Genomic DNA, 25,399 nt, shown 5'->3' on the forward strand with positions numbered 1-25,399 from the left:
TAGTTTTCAAAAATCATAGCTTTTAAATTAAATTTTAAAAAATTGTCATACTTTTTGGAAATTATTATAATTTTTATGTTTTTTTTTATTTTAAAAAAGACAAGTGTATCTAAATGACATCTAAAATTTATTAACATCTAGAGATGTCAAGCAAGTGCCAGATTTATGCTTCAATGTCATGTTTGGTTTTGCAAAAAAAGATTAGATGTGTTGCAATTTATACAAAATGCAAAAAAAAAAAAAAAAAAACATGTAAGAATGAGTTGAATGCTAAAAAATATGTCTCTTTGGAGTCATGACATAAGAAGTTGGGATATATGAGAGAAAGAATTGCAAGTCTTGAGGAGGAAGTCCCCAATTCCCTTGGCCAAAATGGCTTCTTATCTCCATATAACCGCTCTTTGTTTGACAAACTAAATTGATATACTATGTGTGTGGCTCGTCAATATATATGGAATCTCTAAAGGGAACCAAAACTTTGTTACCTTGATTGATGATGCCATCAAGAAAGTGTAGGTGTATTTGTCAAGAGAGACCGAGAAGAACTTAAAAGTGTCGCAAATCTAATAATGGAAGTGAGTACATGGGAAATGAGAGATAGATGCATAAAACATGAGAATAATGTTTGGTACTGTTGGTAGCAGGGTAGGTTAACACACCAAGCAACAGAGAACAGAGTTGTGCTGCTATTGCTCTATATTTTTATTGGATCATAAGGCAAAATTTATACACGATATTGTAACAGATATGACCTCAAAAAAAGCAGCAAATTAAGCTACTTGTTGAACAAACAACTACCTATTACAAAATAGCATCAGAATTTGACTTAAAAACAATAACATAAAAATAGCATCAGCAAAACAGAAACATAAAAATAGCATCAGCACTCTCGTTGACTTCAATTGCATGTGGTTGATGTTTGCAGCCTTTCTTTCGGCAGATACTAAGGCATAACTCTCAACACTCCTCCTTGACTTAGGAGCTGCAAACTCCAAGTCTTTCTAGTAGAAACTCAAATCTTATTCTAGGATGAGATTTAGTCAGAATATTTGTATTCTGACTTTCTGTATTGTAATGGACTAGTTGTATATCTCTTTCTTTCTGTACTTCCCTCAGAAAATATAATTTAATCTTAAAGTGCTTTGTTTTACCATGAAAAACTGGATCATTTGCAATGGATATAGTGGCTTGGTTGTCTACAAATACTTGTGTACTCACTTCTTGCTTCATATCCAAATATGTCAGCAACTTTCTAAGCCATAAGGCTTGATTTACAACCGCAACAACAACAATATACTATGCCTCAGCTATGGATTGAGCCATGACTTCTTGCTTTTTTGAACTCCATGAAAAAACACCAGAACCAAAGCTAAAACAATTCTCATATCATCAACACAACCAACCCAATCACTATCAGAAAATCCATGAAAATTGAAACTTTGAACTTGACTGAACTTAATGCCATAATCCACAGTGCCTATAACATATCTTATCACACGCTTTGCTACCTAGAAATGAATTTCACTAGCACAATGCATGTATCTCGAAAGTAGACTTACATCATTTATTATATATGGTCTTGTTGCAGTCAAGTACATTAAGCATCCAATCATGCTTCGATAAAGTCCTTCATATACCTTTTCAGCACCATCCTCCTTATAGAACTTCTCTTTCTGGTTCATAGGGGTAGATGTAGGTTTGCATTCCTCCATTCTGAATTTCTTTGGCATATTTTTGTTAGCAGATGAAAATCTCATTCTGCTTCTGGTGTACTTCCATTCCCAAGAAGTAAGACATCTCACCCAAGTCTGTCATATTAAAGACCTGCTCCATTTCAGCCTTGAATTTGTTCACAAACCCTGCATTACTTCTTGTTACAAGCAAAACATCAACATATAGAGAAACAATTAATATATCTTCTTCAATCTTCTTAATGTAGAGTGTAAATTTACTCAAGCTCTTGTGGAAGCCTAAAGTTAGCAGGTGAGTATCAATCCTATTGTACTAGGCTCTAGGGGCTTGTCTTAACCCATACAAGGCCTTCTTAAGGAGGTATACTTTTTTTTTTTTTTTTCCTTTGATAGCAAAACTTTCTGGTTGCTCAACAAAAATCTCTTCCTCCAGGTAGCCATTCAAAAATGCTGACTTCACATCTAGTTGATAAATCCTCCATTTTCTTTGAGCTGCAAGAGCCAACAACATCCTGATTGTATCCAAACGAGCTACTGGTGCAAAGGTTTCCGAAAAGTCAACACCAAACATTTGTGCACACCCTTTAACAACCAGCCTTGTTTTATGCTTGTTTACAGAACCATCAGAGTTGAGTTTGGTTCTGTAAACCCACTTAACCCCAATAGGTTTTTTTGTGTGAAAGTCTATCTACTAGCTCCCAAGTGTTGTTCTTGTCAATCATATATAGCTCCTCCTGCATTTCAACCCTCCATTTTTTATGTTCAACAACCTCAACAAACCTTGCAGGTTCAAGAACAACTATATTACACCTTTGATAAATATCAAAAAGTGTCCCGAAGCCTCTAATTGGAAGTTCATCAACATCTTCATCAATATACTGCTGATTCTGCTCATTCCAGCTCCATTTCTTCGTTTCCAAAAAGTTAACTTCTCTGCTTACCACAATTTTACTAGTTTATGGCAAGTAGATTGAGCTTTGACCCAAAATAGTGCTTTTTAAAAAAAAATTCCAAAAAATAAAGTGGTTTTGAAAATAATGCCTGATCTAATGCGTCTGTGTCACATAAGCTGTCAGGTCATAAAACCGTAGTTGGTGACTACGGTTTTATTTTTCTAAAGTGTTTAGAAACCATAGTTACCAACCACGGTTTTAACTTTGACTTTTTTTAAAAGGGTCAAAGCCGCAGTTGGTGACCACGGCTTTAACTTTCCTTTTACCTTTTCCCCCTTTCCCGATTAGGTTATTCATTTTCCCAATTTCATTTTCCCAATTACCTCTCTTCCTTCCCGGTTACCTTTCTTCCTTTTAGGGTTTCGTCTCTTTAGGGTTTCATCCTTCCTTTGCATCCTTGACTCAAATTCAAAGTTTGGAAGCCATTAATCAGGTAAGATTTCTGAGTGTTTCTGTTTATCGTAAATTTTAATTTTTTTTGTAAATCCGTTTGGTTTTGAAGTTGTTGTTGTTGTTGTTGTTGTTATAGTTGTGTTTGGGTTCTATTTGGTGAATATATGTTTGATATTTTTTGTTTTTATTTTGACTGTGAGCTTATCTGAAAGAAAAAAGGGTTTTTTGGTAAGAAACGGATATGGAATGGGGGCCGCATGGATTTTTTTTTGTTAAAGATCCAAAAATGGAGGGGACCACTGTAAAAAATTCCAAAAATGAACGAGAGGAGAGGTGGTTTTTGTTATAGGAATAGAAAAAATAGGAGTACTCCACTTTTCAAGGGTTAGATTTATCTTAATAGATTTCTTATTCTTGATGAAAAGGATTTCTATGAAGGTTTGAATTTTGGAAGAGTCCTCAGAACTTGACACCCCATAGGAGATTTAATCTTACTGTAAATTTCGGATCACTTCAAAATAAAAAAGGAGAATATTTATCCTAAATAACCAAAAATAAAATTAAGAATTAATCTGTATTTTCTCTAAGTTAGGATTTACGGATGAATATTTGGGTTGAATTCAACCTTCCTTAATAGAGAGCTAGACCTTTCCATAATATTAAATACTCAAATTATATATAATATATTTTCCAATTAAAACACTGCCTAAACAAAGCTTCTATTTTTTTTTCTTTTTTAATGAAAACCAATTCCTATTTCCACAATTTTATTCACTAATTTATAATAATTTTGTTCTTAAACATGTCCTAACAATGCTTATGTTAATTAACAACAACTGTGGATATTCCCAAAATTAAGACTTATTTATTTTATTTATTATACATTTAATTTTGTGCATAGATATATTGTAATGTTACTTAAACATAGTACATGCAAGTATAAATAATAGGGGTAAATAACCTTTTTCCCATTTACTTATGAGCTCTTATTAGATTGGGAGAATTTTTTAGGTTTACATTCAACAGGATTTTATGGAACTTCAACATTTAAAATATGGTACTTAAGTAACCCCAACTGCTTCTGTCTTACTCTTGTCCCTTTGATTAAGCTTAGGGGTCACAATCTCTCCAACCTCTCCTTCCATTAAGTTAATTAATTGTTACTTCTTTTTTTATTCATTAAGGGAAGAGTCTTACCTGTTTTCCAACTATGAAATGATTAAATAAGAACCCAGCAATGTCTTTTTGTTTGTGCTCTTAAGCGCAAAAATTAATAATATATTGTCTGTTTGTGTTGGATTGGGTTTGGGTGCCAAGTGACTTGACTGACCAATAAATGTGAGAAATAAGAAAAAAATATATATATAATTTTTTTGAAAAAAACTCTTATGATATAATAAAAAAATGGTTCTCGTGTTTATAATATCATTAATGATTTAAGATAAAAAAAAATTGATTTATAAAACAATTAATTGAGATTTCTTTGATATTTAAGAAAGTAATCCAAAAATTTTATTTTATATATATATTGTAGAGAAATATAGATTTATCTTATATTTTTCAAAAATTATTTTAATTTTTTTTAAAATTTAAGAGAGTATTTTTTTTATATCTTAATTTTTTTCTTAAAATAATATTTACTATGATTTTCTATTTTAAAAACAAAAAGAAGGAAATATGTCCAAATGTGTACCTAAGTAATGCCTTTTCAACGACTAAGCTTTGATAAGTTTGACTACACGTGTTGAATTATTTCCATGATGGGGGACTTTTGAGAAATTTCCAAAAACCCATCTGGAACAGGGTCCCATGCAGCTTTAACCTTGTGAAAACTCCAAAAAGGATGCCCAAATAGGTAGAGGGCAAATTCCCCTCCTAGCATTCCAACAAAGGCTTGCTTGGTTAATTATTAAATTGTAACGTTATAACTCAGAAAAATGGGCAGTTCTTTTTAAGTTTGTTTAAGGTTTTTTCTCAAACTTTTTCCACAATGGCCTAACTAAAACCTTGATTGTGATAATATATATGAAAGGAAAAGGAGGCTTTTGAATTTCTATTATACGTTCTTTATGAATATGATAGACAAACAGTTGTATCTCCTTTCTTCTTGGGTGTACAACCTAATGAAGTTGAGCCTTTCGTAATAGATTATGTTGAGTCAGCCTTAGTAAAAGTGGGAATCTAACTCTTCAGGGTACTTGTAAACAAAGGTATTTATATGGCAATGTTGTCAAGTGCTATGCATTTAGTAATTTGGACATTTCCCTGTTAAGCTATGACATTATGCCTTTTGACGAATTGGGCCTACTTTGAGCATATTATTCTTTATTCATATAATTATTTTTATTCTGCTAATGGATATGTTTTGTATATCAGACCATTGAAAGCAGTCCGAGCTAATGGATATGTTTTAATGTCGAAATTGATTTCTAGTGAATTCAAAATCCGAGTAATTTTTTCATTAATATATTTTGTTCTATTTTTTATTAATTTCATTTTTTCATTAATCAACTATTGACTTTTATGTTGGCATCAATTTTATTAAAATTAAAATTAATATTCAATAGTTATAAATTAAAATTAAATTTAATATTAATTTATAAATAATTTTTTTCCCTATATTTAAAATTAATATTAAATGGATTTATAAAATGTTTATTTGTTTGCATTTTTAATATTCAAATAATGTTTATATATATATATATATATATATATATACAAATGATTTTTTTTTATAATTGTATATTTGATATTTTATTAATATATTTTTTGTGGTGGGTTACTTTTATTTGATTTTGAGTTTTTAACTTTTTTTTAAAATTTTTTTTTAATCAAATATGAAGTGATTCATGGATAATAACATAATTATTTAAATTATATATTATTTAATACTTGATAATATTCAATTTTATTTTAATATATGATATTTTATTAAAAAAAATTTGGTCGATTATTTTTTATTTAATTTTAAGATTATTGTAATTGTTTAACTCAAAATTTATTGATTTATAACCCACTATCTAAGTTTTGAATTAAACTTCTATAAAACATTTATCTATGATTATATTTGTATCATAGATAGCTATTTAAATAAAAAATTTATTATTATTAAGTGATTTATATTTTTCCCCCCTAATGCGTAAGAAGGTGTTTTATTATATACTTTTGTATTCACATGTTAAAAGATTATACGCAATTTCTTTTGCTATTATTTTCATTAATTATTAAACCATTTGATATTGTATTTTTTGTAGGTAAATCATGTCTGAATGTATTGTTCCTGTTATTTGCTTTTATAAAGGAAAAATGTTGAGGACAGAAACAGATGTAAAGTATATTGGGAATGAAGCTGTAATTGTGCCTTTGGATGTGCCTGTTAGTGCAACCTACGAACACTTGTTATCTATGATATACTCGAGAACTGGCATTGACAAAAAACAATTTCAAGTAGTCCTCAACTGTCAGTATCCTTTAAAAAGGGAAAATAGGTTCCAACCTTGTCCAATATGGGATGATAATAGTTTATCTCAAATGTTGAAATTGGTTAACACATTTGGAATGGACGAAATTGAATTATATATTGAACAAGTGCCAGTATAACCACGGGTGAGAGGACAATTATTGGGTAACTTCACACAATTATTACTCGGACAAAATGATAATGTTGAGGAATTTGAGTATGGTTGTGGACCTAGTAGTGCCCCTGTTGCAATGACTTATGAGTGTAGAGCAGATGAAGATGAAGATGAAGAAGAATGTGAATCCCAAGAAGGTGATGATCAAAGTGAGAGAGCAGAAGATATTCAACATGATGACGATAGGGTGTTTGAAATTATTGATGAGGATAACAATAATGTTAATGTTGTTTCATCTTTCTTAGCTCTTCACAAAGCAATGGAAGGTGAACAAGGGAGATATGTCTCTGTGGATGGGGAAGGTTGTGATATGTCAAATAACCCAGATCCTGAGGACCCAATAGAGTTTTCCCCTGTTCAGTATCACTCGGCACCATCATTGCAGTTTGAAAATGTAGAAAACATTGGTAATGCCGTTTCAAGTGACTGGACGCCATGGGGGAAAACTAATATTGGAAACTCGGGTGGAGAGTTCATGGTTGGCCAAGTTTTTAATTCAAAAGCATATTTACAACATGCTGTGAAGTTGTACTCTATTAGTGCACATCAAGAGTACGTTGTTGTTGAGTCAACTACAAAGTTGTTAGTCTTAAGATGCAAGACGGCTAAGCAATCTCAATGTCCATGGAAACTCCGTGCTATGGTTGTAAAAGGTACAACTTCATTTGCAATCAATAAATACAACGGTCCACACAAATGTGTAAATCCTTGCTTGAATAGGGACCATCAACAATTAGATTCCAACTTGATTGCTGCTCATATCCAAGGAATGATTAAGGCACAATTCACATTGTTAGTGGCTGCTATTTAAGCAAGTATTGTGGAGAAATTTGGATACCAAATATCATACAAAAATGCATCTAAAGCGAAACTTAAAGCTCTTACAAACTTATTTGGTGATTTTTATAAGTCATATGCAGAGCTGCCACATTTTTTCATTGCCTTAGAGCAGGCAAATCCAGGATGTGTTGTTATTTCAAAAACATTTCCTGGTATTATGGAGAATACAGAGATATTGCAGCGAGTTTTTTGGGCATTTCATCCATCTATTGAAGGATTCAAGCATTGTCGGCCTGTACTCAGTATTGATGGTACATATTTGTATGGCAAGTATAAAGGCACTTTAATGATTGCTATGGGTTGTGATGGAAATAATCAGTTATTCCCATTGGCTTTTGCCCTAACAGAGGGCGAGAACATTGATAGTTGGGGCTGGTTTTTGACATGTATTAGAACCAGAGTAACTCATAGGAGGGGACTTTGTGTTATATCAGATCAACATCTAGGCATTATGGTTGCAATGAGCGATGTTCATCTTGGTTGGTCTGAGCCATACGCATATCATAGGGTTTGTATGCGTCATCTTGCCAGTAATTTTATGACTCGATTCAAGGATAAAATATTGAAAAATCTGATGTGCAGAGCAGCCTTAGCAACCAAGATTGAAAAATTCAATAAACAAATGAACACAATGGTTGGAAGCAATCCCTTTTGAGAAATGGGCGCTCTCTCATGACGGAGGTCGAAGGTATGGCATCATGACTACAAACATGTCGGAGGTGTTCAATAGTGTGCTTAAAGGGGCTCGTAGCTTACCCATAACTGCTTTGGTTCAATTGACATTTTTTCGGCTAAATAGTTACTTTGTTGTGAGAAGGGAACAAGGTGCTAATCGACTTGCTTCAAATGAGGAATACACTCTATATGTTGATGCTAAGATTAAGGCAAATGTGGTTAAGGCGGGATCTCATGAGATTGTTTTATATGATCACATCCGAGGACAATTTCATGTGAAGACTAATAAAGGTACTAAGAGTAGCTCAACTCGTGGTCGAACATATCGCATCAACTTACAGGAGTATGCATGCACATGTGGTAAAACACTCATATATGGATTCCCATGTAGCCATATTCTAGCAGCATGTCATTTTCGTTCAGTTGATACGTCTGTTTTGGTTCTACAGGATAGACACAGGTCTCATTTAGTTGACTCTGGCCAGGTATGTATATGCAAACACATAATATCTCATTAAATAATGAAAAAATTTGCAGTTTATTATCTAACTGATATATTTGTATTTTTACAGCTTGCTTTAGTCTTGACTTGTCGACAGCATGTATCTAGGTTTATGCGGGAGTGGGAGATGGATTCTCGTCTTCGACCTTATATTATTCGATCTGGATTTTATGGTGTATACCGTATTGGACACATTACACTAGATTGGGGATTGATCACTAGTCTAGTTGAGAGATGGCGTCCTGAGACACACACATTTCACTTACCTGTTGGGGAGATGACCATTACTTTACAGGATGTTGTTGTCATATTAGGACTTCGTATTCATGGGCTTCCCATCACTGGCACATGTGACATAGATTGGTCACTGCTATGTTATGAACTTTTAGGAGTGACTCCCCCTATATCTGAGATTAGAGGATCAGCGATATCGACACGATGGCTATGTTACCAGTTCTCTTAGCCACCAGTTGATTTAGATGATGCCACATTAGAGCGGTATGCACGAGCTTTCATATTAGGACTCATAGGTTCAGCGCTATTTACAAACAAGAAGGGTACCCACATCCATATGTGTTACCTCCCACTACTTAGAGACTTGACTCAGACATCTATGTATAGTTGGGGTAGTGCAGTATTAGCACACCTATATAGGGAGTTGTGTCGAGCGAGTTTGGACGGTGCCACCGATATTGCTGGATGTGTCACACTATTACAGGTATAATTAATTATTCACATTAGATTAAAATTTCTAGTTGCTTCAAGTTTATAATTTAAGTAAAATTTTAATGTTACATTTTTTTTTTCAGTTGTGGTCTTGGGAGAGACTCCACGTGGGTCGCCCTAATTTTGGTCGACCACCAACCCCTCCAACAGCCCAGCATTTAGAGCATGATGCAGCCGATGATTTACCAACTGAGCAGTTGGACCACGGATTACAGGATGAGGCATTGTTACACGAGGGTTTACCAGCTGATCCGTTAGGATGTAGGTGGAGAGTACCTTTATCATGGGCTCAAAACCCATCACGTGTGTTGACATTTTATCGAAACCAGTTAGATGCACAGACCCATGACTAGGTACATATAAGATGTAATGTGCTATTGTTAACCATTTAAACCTGTACTCAGTATTAATCTCAAATGTTGATTTTAACAGGTTTTATGGGAGCCTTACATGGGAGACTTAGTTGCCCATCTTCCGGCGATATCTCTAGCAGACCAGGAGATTTGGCGGACGATGTCACCTCTTATTTGCTTTGACATTGTCGAGTGGCATCCACCGGAGCGAGTGCTGCGACAGTTTGGCCTTCAACAAGGGATACCTCCATCTTGTTCCATAGAGCTAGACCTCCATTCTATGGATAGGCGAGGACGACATAAGTATGATTGAGGAGCATTCCATGCACAGTATATTACCTTATGGGGTAGTCGTGAGGAGCGTATTGCGACGGCACCACCTATGGTGGGTGTTATGCAGTTTCATGATCCATATATGGAGTGGTACCGACGATTACACGACGTTTGATCACACCCCCTCTCCATAGAGATCAGATGAGGTATCATAGTACAACAGCAGCTACTCAGTTATTGGTAAGATTTTTTAATTTATAAATGGTTTATTAAATTATAATTAATTAAAAGTCATTTTTGTTTGTTTAACGTTTTTTTTTTTTTTAGATCACTGGTATGGTTGAGATTGCTAGTCGATCTGTTGGGCCTACTTCAGGTGCATTAGGCGACATTCATCGAATTGCTATTGATATTTTGCATGTTATTGGAGAGGAGCATCGCATACATTCACTCCGTCAGTCGCCTACATCATCATACCCATCCATGAGCCCACCTGTGTCAGCCACTACAGTTAGGATGCAGCCTATTCGAGGCCGAGGGAGAGGTAGTAGACGAGATGATGGGCGAGCTGGTCGACAGCCTCGACGATCTATGCATCCACCTGAGACCATGTTAGCACCATCCACATCATCTACTCCATTTGCACCTGAGGCTTCCACACTTCCCCCTTCACCCCTACCATCACCTTCACCTGGACCTTCTCCCTTAGGGCATGTTGTATCAGATACCACTCTACCATCACCTATATTTCCTACCACTGAGGCCACTATACCTGATGTCACTATACCAGAGACTACCCCACTATCTACTAGTCTACCATCACCTCTACCTTCTCTCGAGGAGACCACTACACCACATGTCACCTCACCATCATCACTTATATCTCCTTTGCTCAAGTCCACTATACCAGATGTTATTGCACCAGCTACCATTACAGCAGATGTCATTATTCCATCTCCTATATCACCTCTTCTAGATGCTACCATATCAGATATCACTATACCTGAGATCACCCCACCATCTACCACTTTACCATCACCTACACGTCTTCCCATAGAGACTACCATGCATCATACCCTTACACATGTTACACAGCTAGATGTATGTCCACCTAGGAGACATCGTGGTCCACGTAGACGTCGAGTCTTGCCTCCATCAGCTCCATCTCAACCTATACATACTGAGACATGGCAGATTGCACAGATAGATTCCACAGAGATGTCTCTTTATCATAGGCGTCCGCAGAGAAAGAGGAAGACCCCATCATGTGGCACTCATTGAGGATTGTTTTTTAGTTTTTGTGTTTATTTTCATTTGCATTATATTGTTAACTTTTTTTTATTATTATTATGAACAAATTATTATATATTTAAATGAAAATATGATAAATTTTAAACTTAAATTGAACTTATATATATATACCACTTACATATAGCAATCTGACAATCTAAAATATTGGTTTTAGGTTTAAATTTAAACTAATTATATTTATAACTAATTAGTTACAACAACACTATATTGATATAGAATAAATAATGTATTAAAAAAAATTTACAATCTAAACCTCCAATCAAAATAATTTTTAAAAATTGAACATTCACATGATTTAAAATTTGAACTTAAAAAATTGGTTTTAGGTTTAAATTTAAAGTTATGATCACCAACTACTATTTTGACTATTTAAAAATAAAAATAAAAAATCATGATTACCAATTACAGTTTTGTGATGTGAATACCTACATGAATACGACACACATCACATTGAAAATTATTTTGAGAATAAAATTATTTTATGAATTTTCTGTTTTAAAGAAATCATTTTTGCCCAAAACTCCCATTAGTACCCAATAAGAAACATTTTTCCTATTATCAATGAATTTACAAAAATATTCCAAAAGCATTTTCATCTATTTACCAAAACAATTAAACTAAATAGTGAATTGATTGGAAAAACAAAAGTATTTTCTTTCTACAATTCTATATTTTAAGAAGTGGAAAAACAAATTCTTTTAGGTTGGCATTTTAAGTTTAACATTTTAAGCCTTTCCATTCCATTTTGATCCCATTTTGAAAGGAGAAAAATGGAAAAAAAAAAATTATTTTTGTTGTATTTAAGCAATTTTCCAATTATTTACCCACTTGAAGTCATATTATATTTTGTTCAAGTGCATAATTGCCTTTAATTTTTACACAAAGTTACAAAATAATATAATGTTCTTCATTATAAGGGTATAAAATAGTATATTTATAACTAATTATATTTATATTGAGTGTAGTGCCAAATATTTTAATAAAATTATCAAAATATATTTTTATATCAAATTAAAGACCTCAATTATTTAATTTCATATATTACTATTCTTTAAATAATGAGATCAATTAAAGTTAAATATTTTTATTACACCACTTACATATTTTTAATCAATATAATATAATATTTTATTTTAAAAAATTAAAGTTAAATATATATATATATATATATATAAATATATATTTATATATAAAATTAAAGTTAAAGCCGTAGTTTATATACTATATGTAAGTGGTATATAATGTCACATGTATATAAGTTCAATTAAGTTTAAAATTTATCATATTTTAATTTAAGTTCATAATATTATATCTATATGATAATAATTTATTTATATATTTAAATAAATATGCTAAATTTTAAACTTAAATTAAACTTATATATATGTGTGTGTGTGTGTGTGTGTGTGTGTGTGTGTGTGTGTGTGTGTGTGTGTGATATTATATACTATTTACATATAATATATAAATAAATTATTAATTAATATAATAATTTATATTATTTTTTTCTCCAAATAGGCATTTATAATTTATTTATTTTAAATAAACATAATTTATTATATTTTATTTATATTTAATTTTAATTAAATAATTATATTTATATTAAATATAGTGTCAAATGTTTTAATAAAATTTATTTATATATTTAAATAAAAATGTGATAAATTTTAAACTTAAATTAGACTTTTATACGTGTGTGTGTGAGAGAGAGAGAGGTATTATATACCACTTATATATAATATATAAAAAATTATTAATTAATATAATAATTTATATTACTTTTTTATTTTTCTAAATAAGCATTTATAATTTATTTATTTTAAATAAATATAATTTATTATATTTTATTTTAATTAATTAATTATATTTATATTAAATATAGTGCCTATTGTTTTAATAAAATTTAAAAATATATTTTTATATCAAATTAAAAATATCAATTATTTAATTTCGTATATTATTATTTTTAAAATAATGAAATAAGTATATTTAAAATCAAAATAATATAATATTTTTATTAAAAAAAATAAAGTTATATATAAATATATATAAAGTTAAAACCGCAGTTGGTGACTACGGCTTTAAACTTAAAGTTAAAACCGTGGTTGGTAACTACGGTTTCTAAACACTTTAGAAAAATAAAACCGTAGTCACCAACTGCGGTTTTATGACCTGGCAGCTTATGTGGCACAGACGCATTAGATCGGACATTATTTTCAAAACCACTTTATTTTTTGGAATTTTTTTTAAAAAAGCACTATTTTGGGTCAAAGCTCAAGTAGATTTTGTAAGCTTTTGAGGTACTATTGTATCCAATGAAAATTCCTGGTTCTGACTTTTCATCTAGCTTGTTTTTTTTCACATGAGAAACATAAGAGAAACACAAGCAACCAAAGGTCCTTAAATTCATTAGCATAGGTTTATAACCAAACCAGACCTCAAAAGGTGTCTGTTTCTACAATGTTGGTAGTCTATTTAGCAAAAATACTACTGTATTTGCAGGTTCAGCCTAGAAACTTTTTGGTAGCCCTTTCTCATGTAGAAGACATCTTGTCACTACCTTATTTTGTTGTGGGGTGTATGATGCAGTGAGCTAGTGATCTATGCCTGCATCTTCACAGAATTTGTTGAATTTTTCTGATGTATATTATGTACCATTATCTGTCCTTATAACCTTGGTCATGTATTCACTTTGACTTTCAACCATGACCTTGTATCTCCAAAACACATCAGTAACCTCATATTTGTAAGTGAGGAAATAAATCCAACAAAATCTTGTGAAGTCATCAATAAATGCAATATAGTACTTACCCTCTTTCAAGGATGGTGTCTTCTGAGGTCCACCAACATCTGTGTGAACCAATTGTAGTTTTTGTGTTGATTTCCACGCTGTTTTTTAGGAAAATGAAGTCTTGTTTGCTTCCCATATTGACAGACTGGACATATAGGAAGTTCTTTTTCTAAATCAGGGAGTCTTTCTGCAATCTAATTTTTCTTCATGTAGAGCATGACATTGTGATGGAAATGCCCTAATCTTTTATGCCAAAGCATTGTATTGTTCTTATGTTATGCAGCAGCAACTTGCTCATCTTCTAACATATTCAATGCAAAACTTTTGCATTTTCTTTTTATGTTTAACACCTCTCTGCCTTCAGCATCCTTGATTATGCAATTTCTATTTTCAAAACAAACTTTAAATCCTTTCTCAACAAGTTGTCCAACACTTAACAAATTTTGGTCAATGTCAGGCACAAACAAAACATCATAAATGAGCTTTAAACCTGTTAGGCTTTCAATAGCTATTGTTCCTTTACCTTTTACTGGAATATACTCACCATTTCCAATTTTGACTTTGGAAATCGTTGTCCTATCAATCTCCTTGAAAAGATCTTGATCATGTGTCATATGGTTTGTACAACCATTGTCCACGAGCCAACTTTCAAAGGTGCTTTCATTTTCAAAACATGTTGCTGCAAACAGTTGCTCCTCTTGGTATTGTTCAGCTGCTGCACTGGTTTCTTCTTGATGCTGTTGAGTTCTACAAATCCTTTTTATGTGTCCATGTCTACCACATTTGTTGCATTTCACATCTGGTCCCCACCAACATTTTTGTTAAGGATGATTTGTTTTCTTGCAATGAGGACATGGTGGATAGGTTCCAGTTTTTTTATTGTTGTTGTTGCTTAGCTTATTGTTGTTCTTTTTGTTCTTCCTCCTTCTTGTGTTGCCTTCATTGGTTTGTGTCTTTACTTGAAAAGATCCTTCTACAGAACTTCCTTGCCTCATGAGTCTTCTTTGTTCCAAAGCCTATAAAGCATTTAGTAGTTCTGCCAAGGTGATACTTGACAAATCCTTTGAATTTTCCAAATAAGAAATTGTAGCTTTATATTTTTCAAGAAGTGTGACAAAAAAATTTTGAACAACTCTTTCATAAAAAAACTCTTTACCTAGCAACTTCACCTTGTTTGCTATTGTAAGAAGTTGTTCTACATAGTCTTTTATGGTTTGAGACTCCTTCATCCTCACCATTTCAAATTCTCGAATCAAATTCATCACCTGCATATTTCTGACTCTTTCATTGCCTTGATATTCTTCCTGGAGATGTTCCTAGATTTTTGCAGCAGATTTAAGTTGCATGATCCTGGTGAGAATTAATGGTGAGACTGCAGAAAATAAGCAAGCCTTGGCTTTAGCCTTCCTCGTCTTTTTCTCTTTATGGTTTTTCATCTGTGCCACAGTTGGATTGGCTCCAAGTGGAGGAATTTTATAATCTTCCTCTATTGCTTCCCAGACATCAAGAGCCTGTAGATGAACAGTCATCCTAACAGCCCAAGTTTGGTAATTTTCTCCATTGAAGACTGGTGGTGCCGTTGTGAAGCTTACTTCTTCCATTTCTGCAAGGTTTTCATATTCAGGTTTGGTATATGGTGTTTAGGCTCACTCACCTCACTGGTCCCTCAAGACAAAAAAGCTCTGATACCACACTGTTGGTAGTAGGGCAGGTTAACACACCAAGTAACAGATAACAGAGTTGTACTGCTACTGCTCTATATTTTTATTGGATCATAAGGAAAAATTTATACACGATATTGTAACAAATATGACCTAAAAAAACAGCAAATTAAGCTACTTGTTGAACAAACAACTACCTCCTACAAAATAGCATCAGAATTTGACTTAAAAACAAAAACAATAAAATAGCATCAACAAAACAGAAACATAAAAATTGCATCAGTACTCTAGTAATCTCGCTAACTTCAATTGCATGTGGTTGATGTTTGCAGCCTTTCTTTCAGCAGATACTAAGGCATAACTCTCAACAGGTACCCCACAATATGATGGTGTAGCTAAAAAGATGAATCACATGATCATACAGAGAGCTAGATGTACACTGCAAACTGCAAAGGTACATAAGGTGTTATAAAGATATATCTTGCTTGAACCACATACCAGATGCACTTGATAAATAGGTCACCTCCAATTCCTTTAAATTTGCATGTTATAGAAAAGATTTAGATTGGGAAGGATGTCTCCTATTCTTACTTAAAGGTGTTTGGATGTAAATCCTTTGTGCATGCCCTCAAAAATAAATATCAAAGCTTTGATAAAGCAGTTCCATACATATTTGTTAGGTATAGTGATGAAGAGTCTCGTTTTAGATCATACGATCCAGTCAAGAGACAACCTATAAGAAATCAGGATATAATCTTTCAAGAGTATCAAACTTTGAAGTTGTTGAAAGTCTGATTCAAGATTACTTCACAATATGAAATGATGAATGATCGTCGTCAATGTGCTCTGGTCTCATTCATGATGGTGGGCACTCAAGCCTTATTTGGAAAGCAATTCTTCATAAGTGGAATCTAGTACCTGATTATTAGGCTTGTTGAAGTTCCACCTCTGTTGGACCCCAACTGTGATAGCAAGAACAACAAGAATTGCCATTATCACAATGCCTTCAGACTTTGAGAAGAACTCTGAGCTTTGGTTGAAATCGCTTTGATGGATGTAGAATCCGATGACAGGATCCCTTACATAATCATAGGCCCGGAGAAGCAACCTCAGAGCTGTGAACCCGATGTAATAAACTTTCCTCAAGGGTTTAACCTGGGCCTTCCATATGATATTACCGATGATTTGAGGAAGCAAAAAGAAGTCCTGAACAAGACCCATGTACTCACCCAGGTCAGCCACCCACTCGGGAGGCTTATGGTTATTTCTGATCCCGACCCCATCTTCTGTCTTTTTGTTGTGAATGATGAGAAGAGCTAGAAACCCCACCGTGTGAATAGTCCAGGAAGAAAGAAAAACTGGTTTATCACTAGGATTTTGATTCACATTTAGAGGCTTATTAGCAGGTAGTCTGAGACGAGCTTTCCAAATCTTCTGAAAGAGTCTTAGAGAGAGTACAAATGCTACCAACGAAAGGGACTTCGTGATGGAGTCAAGTACTTGGAACCACATAGTTTTTCTAGCATAAGAACGCTTCATGGGATGTTCAAATTCCTTCCATTTGAAAAGAACTGCAGCTCCGGTGAAGAGGGGAAGGCCAAAACCAAGAGCTTGAACACCATACATGGTTAATGATATGAAAGGAATGACGTCTGCCTTCTTCTGAATGTAAAACAACTGGCTTATTGTGCAAGCAGTTGAGGCTAAAAGGACTAGAATCCGAAGAACTGCCTCAAAGTTTCTGCGAATTATGATCTCTTTCGAGTTGTCTCTGTAAGGAATTAGATCTGTCTTGAGAATAATTGGCCTAAAAGAGAGTGGATCTTCCTCATTCCTTTGGCTGGTAATAGAGACCTTAGCAGTTGGGTTTATCAACCAACGGGTGGTCTTGGATGAGTACTCTACTGTCACTTCTATTAAGCAGTCCATCCTGCTATCCAGGCTTGGATTGTTGATGATGGACTCCTGAAACACTGGGACGTCCCTGCAACCGATGAAGAAAATCTTCCCATCAAGTGGGTTGTAAAGACCCTCCAAGAATAGCATTGAGATATGACCATAGGATTCTCCAGTAAGGGTGAGAGAAGCTGAAACATTCAAGAGTCGATTTTGATTTTGTTTGGTGGTATGAGAATTGTTAAGTAATTTGGCCTCTGCTGTCTGATAGGAGTCGCTCCAATCTGGCCAATAACGACCAAACAATGAACCTAGAGAGAGTACCTCCAACCCAACATAGGTCTTTGGAGGATGGTTGCTGGGTAAAGGATCTGGAAGAGCATAGGCACCAAAACCCAGCTTATCTGATAGGAGGGAAACACTGGTTATGTTGTTTATATCTTCCACAGATGGATACTTCATAAATGACTTCTTCATTATGGTTCCCAAATTGAACTTCTCATTCCTCTTCAAGAGGATGCTGGCTGGATCAATCTTTGAATACTTGTATGACAAATAAGAGTTGCTGTAATCGTTGTAACTGTTCCAAAGATCCAGACGACGCAGCACCTTTCTAAACCATAAGGGATTGTGAGAATCTCCCTTTTGCAGGCTTGAGATTGTCCCAAAGATAATACTCCGTTGGGTGATGGAAAATGTGGCAGGAAAGTACAAACAGATTTGAGAATTGCATCCATGTGACCCAGTCTCGGTGAATCCAACACATCCAATCATGCAGAATTGTCCACTTGAAGAATTCCATGTTCCTTCAGCAGAAATAGTCATTCCAGAAAGACCAGTTCTCCCTCCTGCTGTGAACCGATTTTCAGAAGAAAATGCTCTAAAGACTGCAGAAGCTTTTGCAGTTTTGGGCTCGTTGAAATTGTCTCCTGACACACAATGCAAGTTGTTCATCATGAGCCTAAACTTGGGTGGAATCCCATTGATGGCCTTAACCTCACTTTCTAGCACAAAGGGGTCTAAATTATTGCAATTCTCCCCTTTACCATCGCACCTTGAGTTTTCAACAATGTCAAATGTTTCTCCATCAAACATGCGGAAAAGTTTACAAAACTGCAACGCTTCAAACTTGACTCCATTATCTATCAGTTCGTGTTGGTCCGGGTACAGATCACGGGCTTTGGACACAACCATTTCTGACCCAAATAGATATTTTGAGTTGAAACCCAACTGGGATGACATATGAACTCTATCAAAATAATTTGGGTTCGAGTTTTCGTTTAGACTTCTCATTTCTCCATAGATTGCTCTGTTAGTCAAAGTATATCTTTTAGGGAACCGAAGAACCAGCATAATTCGATCATCCATTAAGAGGGAAAACTGGTCATTGCACCTAGACCTGTAGGGCATTGACGATTTTAAAGGATCAGAAGAGCCCTCTGAGAAAGGAGGAATTGAAGTCCCTAACAAGCACATCAAACGTTCCCCTTCATTTTCTTCAGATTCCATATAAAGCCCTTCAAATGGGATTCTCAATTCAGATACTCCTGGCCTTTTAAAGAACAATGGGGTCCAACTCTCTGGCCTGTTGGACAATGTGCTATTCCTTGTTATGGCTATAGACAAATATCCACAGATATTGATTGCATTTTCAAGTTGACGAGAAAAATCAATGCCCATCATCCAGAAAGAAGCCAATTTTAGGAGTGATCCAGGACTTGAAAAGTTCCTAGGCATGTCACTATCATCAAATGGCATCAATGGTGCTCCACCAGCCTCTTGCACCCAGTCTCCATTTACAAAGGAGAGCTCAGTTGCAATTTCATAGGCTTTCTCCTTCTCAAGTTTCAATTCAGAGGCTGAAGACAAAAAGGAGCTGCATTCCCTTTTTACCTCAGAAAATCTTTCATACTTGCAGATTCTCAAAGGCTCATCTGAGTCTTCAAAATTTGATAATTGAGCATCAACAGTTTTGAAGAGAAAAATCAAGAATACAAGAACAAAGAGATGATGAGCAAGAGGTAGCATGTCCATGTCAAAGATTGGAAGCTTATCTCTCCTTGATTTCTCAGTCACCCATTTTGCTAACCAAAGAAATTTCAAAAAGAACACAGATGTTAGCAGATAAATATATTTTGATTCTAAGATATTAACCAAAACAAAACAGAAAAGTACACCCACTTGCTCAAATCAGCAATTTCCAAATATCCAAGTATTATAAGAAAAAAACTAGAAATTGAATGCTGCAGATTCAGAAGTTCTGTCACAAACTGTATAACAAAATCTTATAATTCAAGAGAGAACCAAGTATGTCTCATGTATGCAATCTTCATTAATTTGTCTATGCCACAGAGAACATTAAATAAAGTATCAGGCAGGTTTAGCAGGAAAGATGCACAAAGAAATTGAACTGAAGGGACTAACCTTACTATTCTTTCTTCTCCAGGTATTCCTAGTGGTAGAACTTGATTGCTGGGAATGAGATAAGAAATAACTTGGAGTTTATAGATACTTACGAAATTTAAACAGAGAAAAAAAAAAGGAACGAAATTGGTATGAACCCTCGAACACTACAAAGTCTCAAAGCATAGAAAGATGCAGAAGCAAAAAACCTTAAATTTAATTAAAGACGTTATTAGCAAGGACAATCTTCATTGTTTCTATCTACTATTTTGTTGTTTCTGCTAAGCCAGTTTTCATTGTTTTAATCTACCATTTTGTTGTTTCTGATAAGCCTATCACAAAATGCCGGCTTTAGAATGTCTTCTTTGTTAGGAAGTGTCCCAAATTCCTAATTAGTATAGATTCCTTTTCGTAAAGAATATTATATAGAATATTTCTAGGTTGATATATTATTGTAATATTAGACTTCCTTATAGAATAAGGAAGGTTGTTGGAAATATCTCTATAAATATTCTAGGTCATGAGGGGAAAAAGTTATGAGATGGAGATGGGCCTGTAGAGACTATACAAGGTGGATAGAGATGTGAGGAAGAACGGGAGGTACCCAGTCGAGCGAGATGACTCGTAGTAAGGTATGGATACAAGGAGTGGGGAAATATGGGATGTTTCGGGAACCCAATAGTTGTATCTGGTTCTGTCCTCTGTAATATTCTCTATTGTACAGTGGAATCATTATCTCTCATCCGTGGACGTAGGCATGGTTGGCCGAACCACGTTAAAACCTCGTGTACCGTATGTGTGATTGTTTTATCTTTGTGTTCTTGAACTAACATTGTTGGCATCAAAGCTTTCGTTGGCACTACAATAACCATCTACTCTTCATGTCATGGTAGCTTCATTTGTTACCATCCCATCAAATTTCAACCTCTTTCCTTTGCATATAGTTAAGTATGTTAAAGCTAAATAAGCAGGAAACCTTTGGAACCCATCTGATAGGTAACATATCCAAAAATTTCAAGGCAACTTGCTTTTATTGAGCTTCACCCTTTACTGGAATTTCCACAAGAACATGACATTTTCGTAAGGAGATGTGTCTGCAACCCTCAGGATCTTTAGGTCTAACATCTGGTTGAAGTTGCAGTGACAATTTCTAGCCACTAACTGGATGTTATGAAAATTCTCATAGAAGAGCTTGTTGCCAATAGGTGTTGTTCCTCTAAAAGAATGTTATTTCTGGGCACAGGTATGAAAACAGAGAGTATTCGATATTAAATGATCTCAACCAAAAGTAGTCTGGAATACTGTTCACAATGAGAGTTCAATTCCTAAGGAAGGGTGGCCTGTGTATCCTAGGATAATTAACCCGGAAAATTAAAATGATAAAACAAGCATCCATGATTAAACTGATAATAATAAACATTGCTCTTGATCTTAGCCAAAAGGCCAAGAAATATACTCCCAGGCAGTACTGTGTAATTGAAAATTCTGCAGATATTGTACAGCAAACTCAACAAGAAAAATGAAAATTTTGAAGCTAAAACAAGTTTTCCTGGTGATCATTAGAAAAGCAACACATAATATTACTCTAGTCCACTAAAGCTTGAAACAATGCTTATCATCACATGTTGCAGCTTCAAAATGCTTGGAAAGATATATTCCTCAGGAATTGGAATCAAGAGGTGGAGGGCTGTGCTGCTTGAACTTCTCTATTTGACTAGACTTGTTGAAATTCCATCCCTGTTGGACATGAACTGTTATTGCAAGAACAACTAGAATTGCCATTATTATAACTTCTTCAGACTTTGAAAAGAACACTGAACTTCTGTTGTGGTCGCCTTTATGAAAGTAGTGATTGAAAACAGGATCTCTTATGCAATCATAAGCTCGGACAAGCAATCTCAGAAGTGTGAACCCAATGTAATAAAGTTCCCTCAATGATTTAACTTGGGTTTGCCATAGAACATTACCGATGATTTGAGGAAGCAAGAAAAAATCTTGAACAAGGCCCATGTACTCGTCTACGTCAATCACCCATTCTGAAAGCTTATGGTGAGTACTTATGACCCCATCTGCTGTTTTCTTGTAATGAATGATGTGAACAGCTACAAATCCAACCATGTGAATAGTCCAGGCAGAAAGAAAAACTAGCTTGTCACTTGGATTGTGCTTCCAATTTATAGGCTGACTGGTGAGTAGTTTGAGACGAGCTTTCTTTACCTTCTGACAGAGTCTTAAAGTCAGTACAAAAGCAATCAGCGAAAGGAACTTTAGGGTGCAGTCAACTACTTGAAACCACGTAGGTTTTCCAACATCAAGTAGGTTATGAGAATATTGAAATTCCTTCCACTTGAAAAGGATTGCACCATCCGTGATCAGGGGAAGAACATAGCCAAGAGCCTGAATACCAAGCATGGCTAAGGATATGAAAGGGATGGCATCAACCTTCTTTTCTATGAAAAACAACTGGCTATATATGCAAGCAATTGAGGCAGAAAGAACCAGCATCCGTAAACTTTCCTCCAAGTTTAGACGAAAAATGAACTCTTTTGAGTTGTCACTGTAGGGAATTAGAAATGTTTGGATGCTGATTGGACTAAAATAGAGTGTGTCTTCCACATTCCTTTGGCTGGTAATAGAGACCTTGGCAGTTGGGTTTATCAACCAACGGGTGGTCTTAGATGAGTACTCTACTTTCACTTCTATCAAACAGTCCATCCTGCTTTCCAGGCTTGTAATGTTGATGGGCCCCTGCGACAATGGGATGTCTATGCAGCCAATCAGAAAAGCCTTCCCAAGAAGTGGGTTGTAAAGACCCTCCAAGTATAGCACCGAGATATGAGCATGGGATTCTCCACTAAGGGTGAAATGTGCTGAAATATTCAGAAGTTGGTCTTGTTTGGTGGAATCAGAATTAGTAAGAATTTGAGGCTCTTCTTTATGAGAAAAGTCTCTAAAGTGTGCCCAATGACGACCAAACAAGGAACCTATAGAAAGTACCTCCATTGTGACATACGCCTTTGGAGGATGGATATTGGGCAAAGGATCTGGAAGACCATAGGTATCAAAACTCAGCTCATCTGATAGTAGGGAAAGACTGGTGATGTTGTTTATATCTTCCACAGATGGATATTTGAGAAATGACTTCTTCATAAAGGTTCCCAAATTGAAATTCTCATTTCTCTTCAAGATGATATTGGCTGACTCAATTTTTGAATACTTGTACGACAAATAAGAGTTGCTGTAGTCATAGTACTTATTCCAAGCATCCAGAGGTCGGAGTACCTTTCTAAACGACAACAGATTGTGAGAATCTGTATTGTTTATGCTCGACATGGTCCCAACAACAATACTCCGTTGAGTGATGGAAAATGAAAAGGGGAAGTATAAACAGATCCGAGAATTGCATCCATGTGACCCAGTTTCAGCAAGACCAACGCATCCAACCATGCACAGTCGCCCACTTGAGGAATTCCATGTTCCCTCTGCAGTAATTGTCATTCCGGAAAGGCCAGTTCTTCCTTCTGCAATATACAGATTCTCTCCAGAAGAGACCACTCTAAAGACCGCAGAAGCTTTCGCAGTACTTAGCTTGTCTCCTGGAATGCAATGCAGATCGTTCATCATGATTCTGAACTTGTCCTGAATCCCATTGGTTGTCTTCACTTCACTTCCTAGCACAAAGGGGCCCAGATTATGGCAGTGCTCCTCTGTACCATCACATCCTGAGTTTGCAACAATGTCGAACTTTTCTGCCGAAAGCCTCTGGAAAATTTTACAAAACTCCAAACCTTTGATAATTCCACCATCTAACAATCCATCTTGGCATGGGTACGGATTGCAAGCTTTCAACACAAACTTTTCGGACACAAATTGATAATTTGAGTAATAACCCAACTGGGATGATATATAAACTTTATCGAAATATTTTGGGTTTGAATTTTGATTCAGATTCCTCATTTCTCCATGGATCACTCTGCTAGTCAAAGAAAATGTCTGAGGGTACCGAAGAACCAGCATAAGACGATCATCCTGTAAAAGAGGAGATTGGAGATAGTTTTCACTGCTATAGGCCATTGGTAATTCCGAAGGATCAGGAAAGCCCTCTGAGAAAGGAGAAACCGAAGTTCCCAAGAAGCACATCAAGCGTTCGCCTTCAGTCTCTGTATAAAGACCTTCAAATGGGATAATCAATTCTGAAATTCCTGGCTCTTTCCTGAACCATGGGGACAGACCGTCTGCATCATTAGACAGTGAGCGATTCCTACTTATGCCTATAGACAAATACCCGCAGACACTGACTGCATCTTCATACTGATGGGAGATGTCAATGTCCATTATTGAGAAAGAAACCAATTTTAGGAGTGATCCAGAATCTGAAAAGTTCTTCCCCATGTCACCATCATCAAATGGCATCAATGGCGATGTGCCAGTCTCTTGCATCCAGTCTCCATATAGAAAAGAGAGCTCATTTGGCATTCTATAGGCTTTCCCACCCTCAAGTTTAAGTTTAGAGGCTGAAGACAAAAAGGAGTTACATTCCCTTCTGACCTCAGAAAGACGTTCAAAACTGCAGATACTAGAAGGCTCATCGGAGCTTTCAAAATCCGAGAATGGAGAAGTAAATGAACCCAAGAAAAGTATTAAGAATGCTAGAGCCATGAGATGATGAACCAGAGGTGGAATATCCATATCTGAGATTCAAAGCTTATACTTCTGGGTTTCTGAGTTACACACTTGCTAAACCAAAGACACTAGTGTCAGTATGTACATATAGTTTGGTTCTTTGGTTCTAATATAGCAACCAAAACAAAACCTAAACTAGAAAGACTAACCTTAATAGAAGAATCAAGGAGGTTTGGAAAAGAATGATGCAGGCAGAAATTTAACTAGATAGACTAACCTTAATATTCCTTCTTTTCAGCGTAATTGTCCCTGCAGATGAAACTTGATTTTTGAGAATGTGATAAGAAAAGAACTCCTAATCTGTTTAGGCTTAAAAGAATTAAAAATATATATAGACAAACAAAACTTCCTTGAAAGTCACATTTTACAAAGACCCAAAGCTCAGGAAGATACAAAAGACAAAACCTTAAATTTAATTAATTACATCACCATGGATTATCTTCCTTGTTTCCATCAACATTTTTGTTTTTGCTCGGCTTGTCAGGATATGGCCCCTGGCAAAGTAAAACTGCAGAATAAACATACTCAGGTTTTAGGCCTGTGCAGGCCATCAACCAGCCTGTGTGGAACAATTCTTAACCTGGACCAATTCATTTCCACATTTTTATTTACC

At 35.0% G+C, this 25,399-nt stretch overlaps 3 protein-coding genes across 3 annotated transcripts; all 3 read right to left on the bottom strand.

Moving 5' to 3' along the window:
• Nucleotides 1–15,920: 15,920 nt before the first annotated feature.
• Nucleotides 15,921–17,441, bottom strand: LOC100244611 (uncharacterized). Its single transcript, XM_019222075.2, has 2 exons — nt 16,723–17,441; nt 15,921–16,250 (listed from the first exon to the last, which is right to left on the bottom strand). Exons 1-2 carry the CDS (start codon nt 17,428–17,430, stop codon nt 16,233–16,235), a joined length of 726 nt encoding a protein of 241 aa, XP_019077620.2. The 5' UTR covers nt 17,431–17,441; the 3' UTR covers nt 15,921–16,232.
• A 95-nt stretch (nt 17,442–17,536) lies between these two features.
• LOC132254362 (uncharacterized) lies at nt 17,537–19,734 on the bottom strand. The gene is made up of 2 exons (XM_059739842.1): nt 17,659–19,734; nt 17,537–17,575 (listed from the first exon to the last, which is right to left on the bottom strand). The coding sequence occupies exons 1-2, from the start codon at nt 19,732–19,734 to the stop codon at nt 17,537–17,539; spliced, it is 2,115 nt and encodes a 704-aa protein (XP_059595825.1).
• A 2,028-nt stretch (nt 19,735–21,762) lies between these two features.
• On the bottom strand, nt 21,763–24,792 carry LOC100266929 (uncharacterized). The gene has a single exon (XM_019222009.2). The coding sequence runs from the start codon at nt 24,790–24,792 to the stop codon at nt 21,763–21,765; it is 3,030 nt and encodes a 1,009-aa protein (XP_019077554.1).
• Nucleotides 24,793–25,399: the final 607 nt, after the last annotated feature.

The sequence above is a fragment of the Vitis vinifera genome, chromosome 9 (assembly GCF_030704535.1).
Source record: "Vitis vinifera cultivar Pinot Noir 40024 chromosome 9, ASM3070453v1".
Lineage (NCBI taxonomy): Eukaryota > Viridiplantae > Streptophyta > Magnoliopsida > Vitales > Vitaceae > Vitis > Vitis vinifera.

What these genes read in the sequence shown, in the direction of transcription:
- LOC100266929 (XM_019222009.2), bottom strand. Translation starts at nt 24,792, where the DNA reads ATGGATATTCCACCTCTGGTTCATCATCTCATGGCTCTAGCATTCTTA.
- LOC132254362 (XM_059739842.1), bottom strand. Translation starts at nt 19,734, where the DNA reads ATGGACATGCTACCTCTTGCTCATCATCTCTTTGTTCTTGTATTCTTG. An exon ending in TGATAAACCCAACTGCTAAG is followed by an intron (nt 17,576 to 17,658) that starts GTCTCTATTACC and finishes AATTCCTTACAG; the next exon opens with AGACAACTCGAAAGAGATCA.
- LOC100244611 (XM_019222075.2), bottom strand. Translation starts at nt 17,430, where the DNA reads ATGTATGGTGTTCAAGCTCTTGGTTTTGGCCTTCCCCTCTTCACCGGA.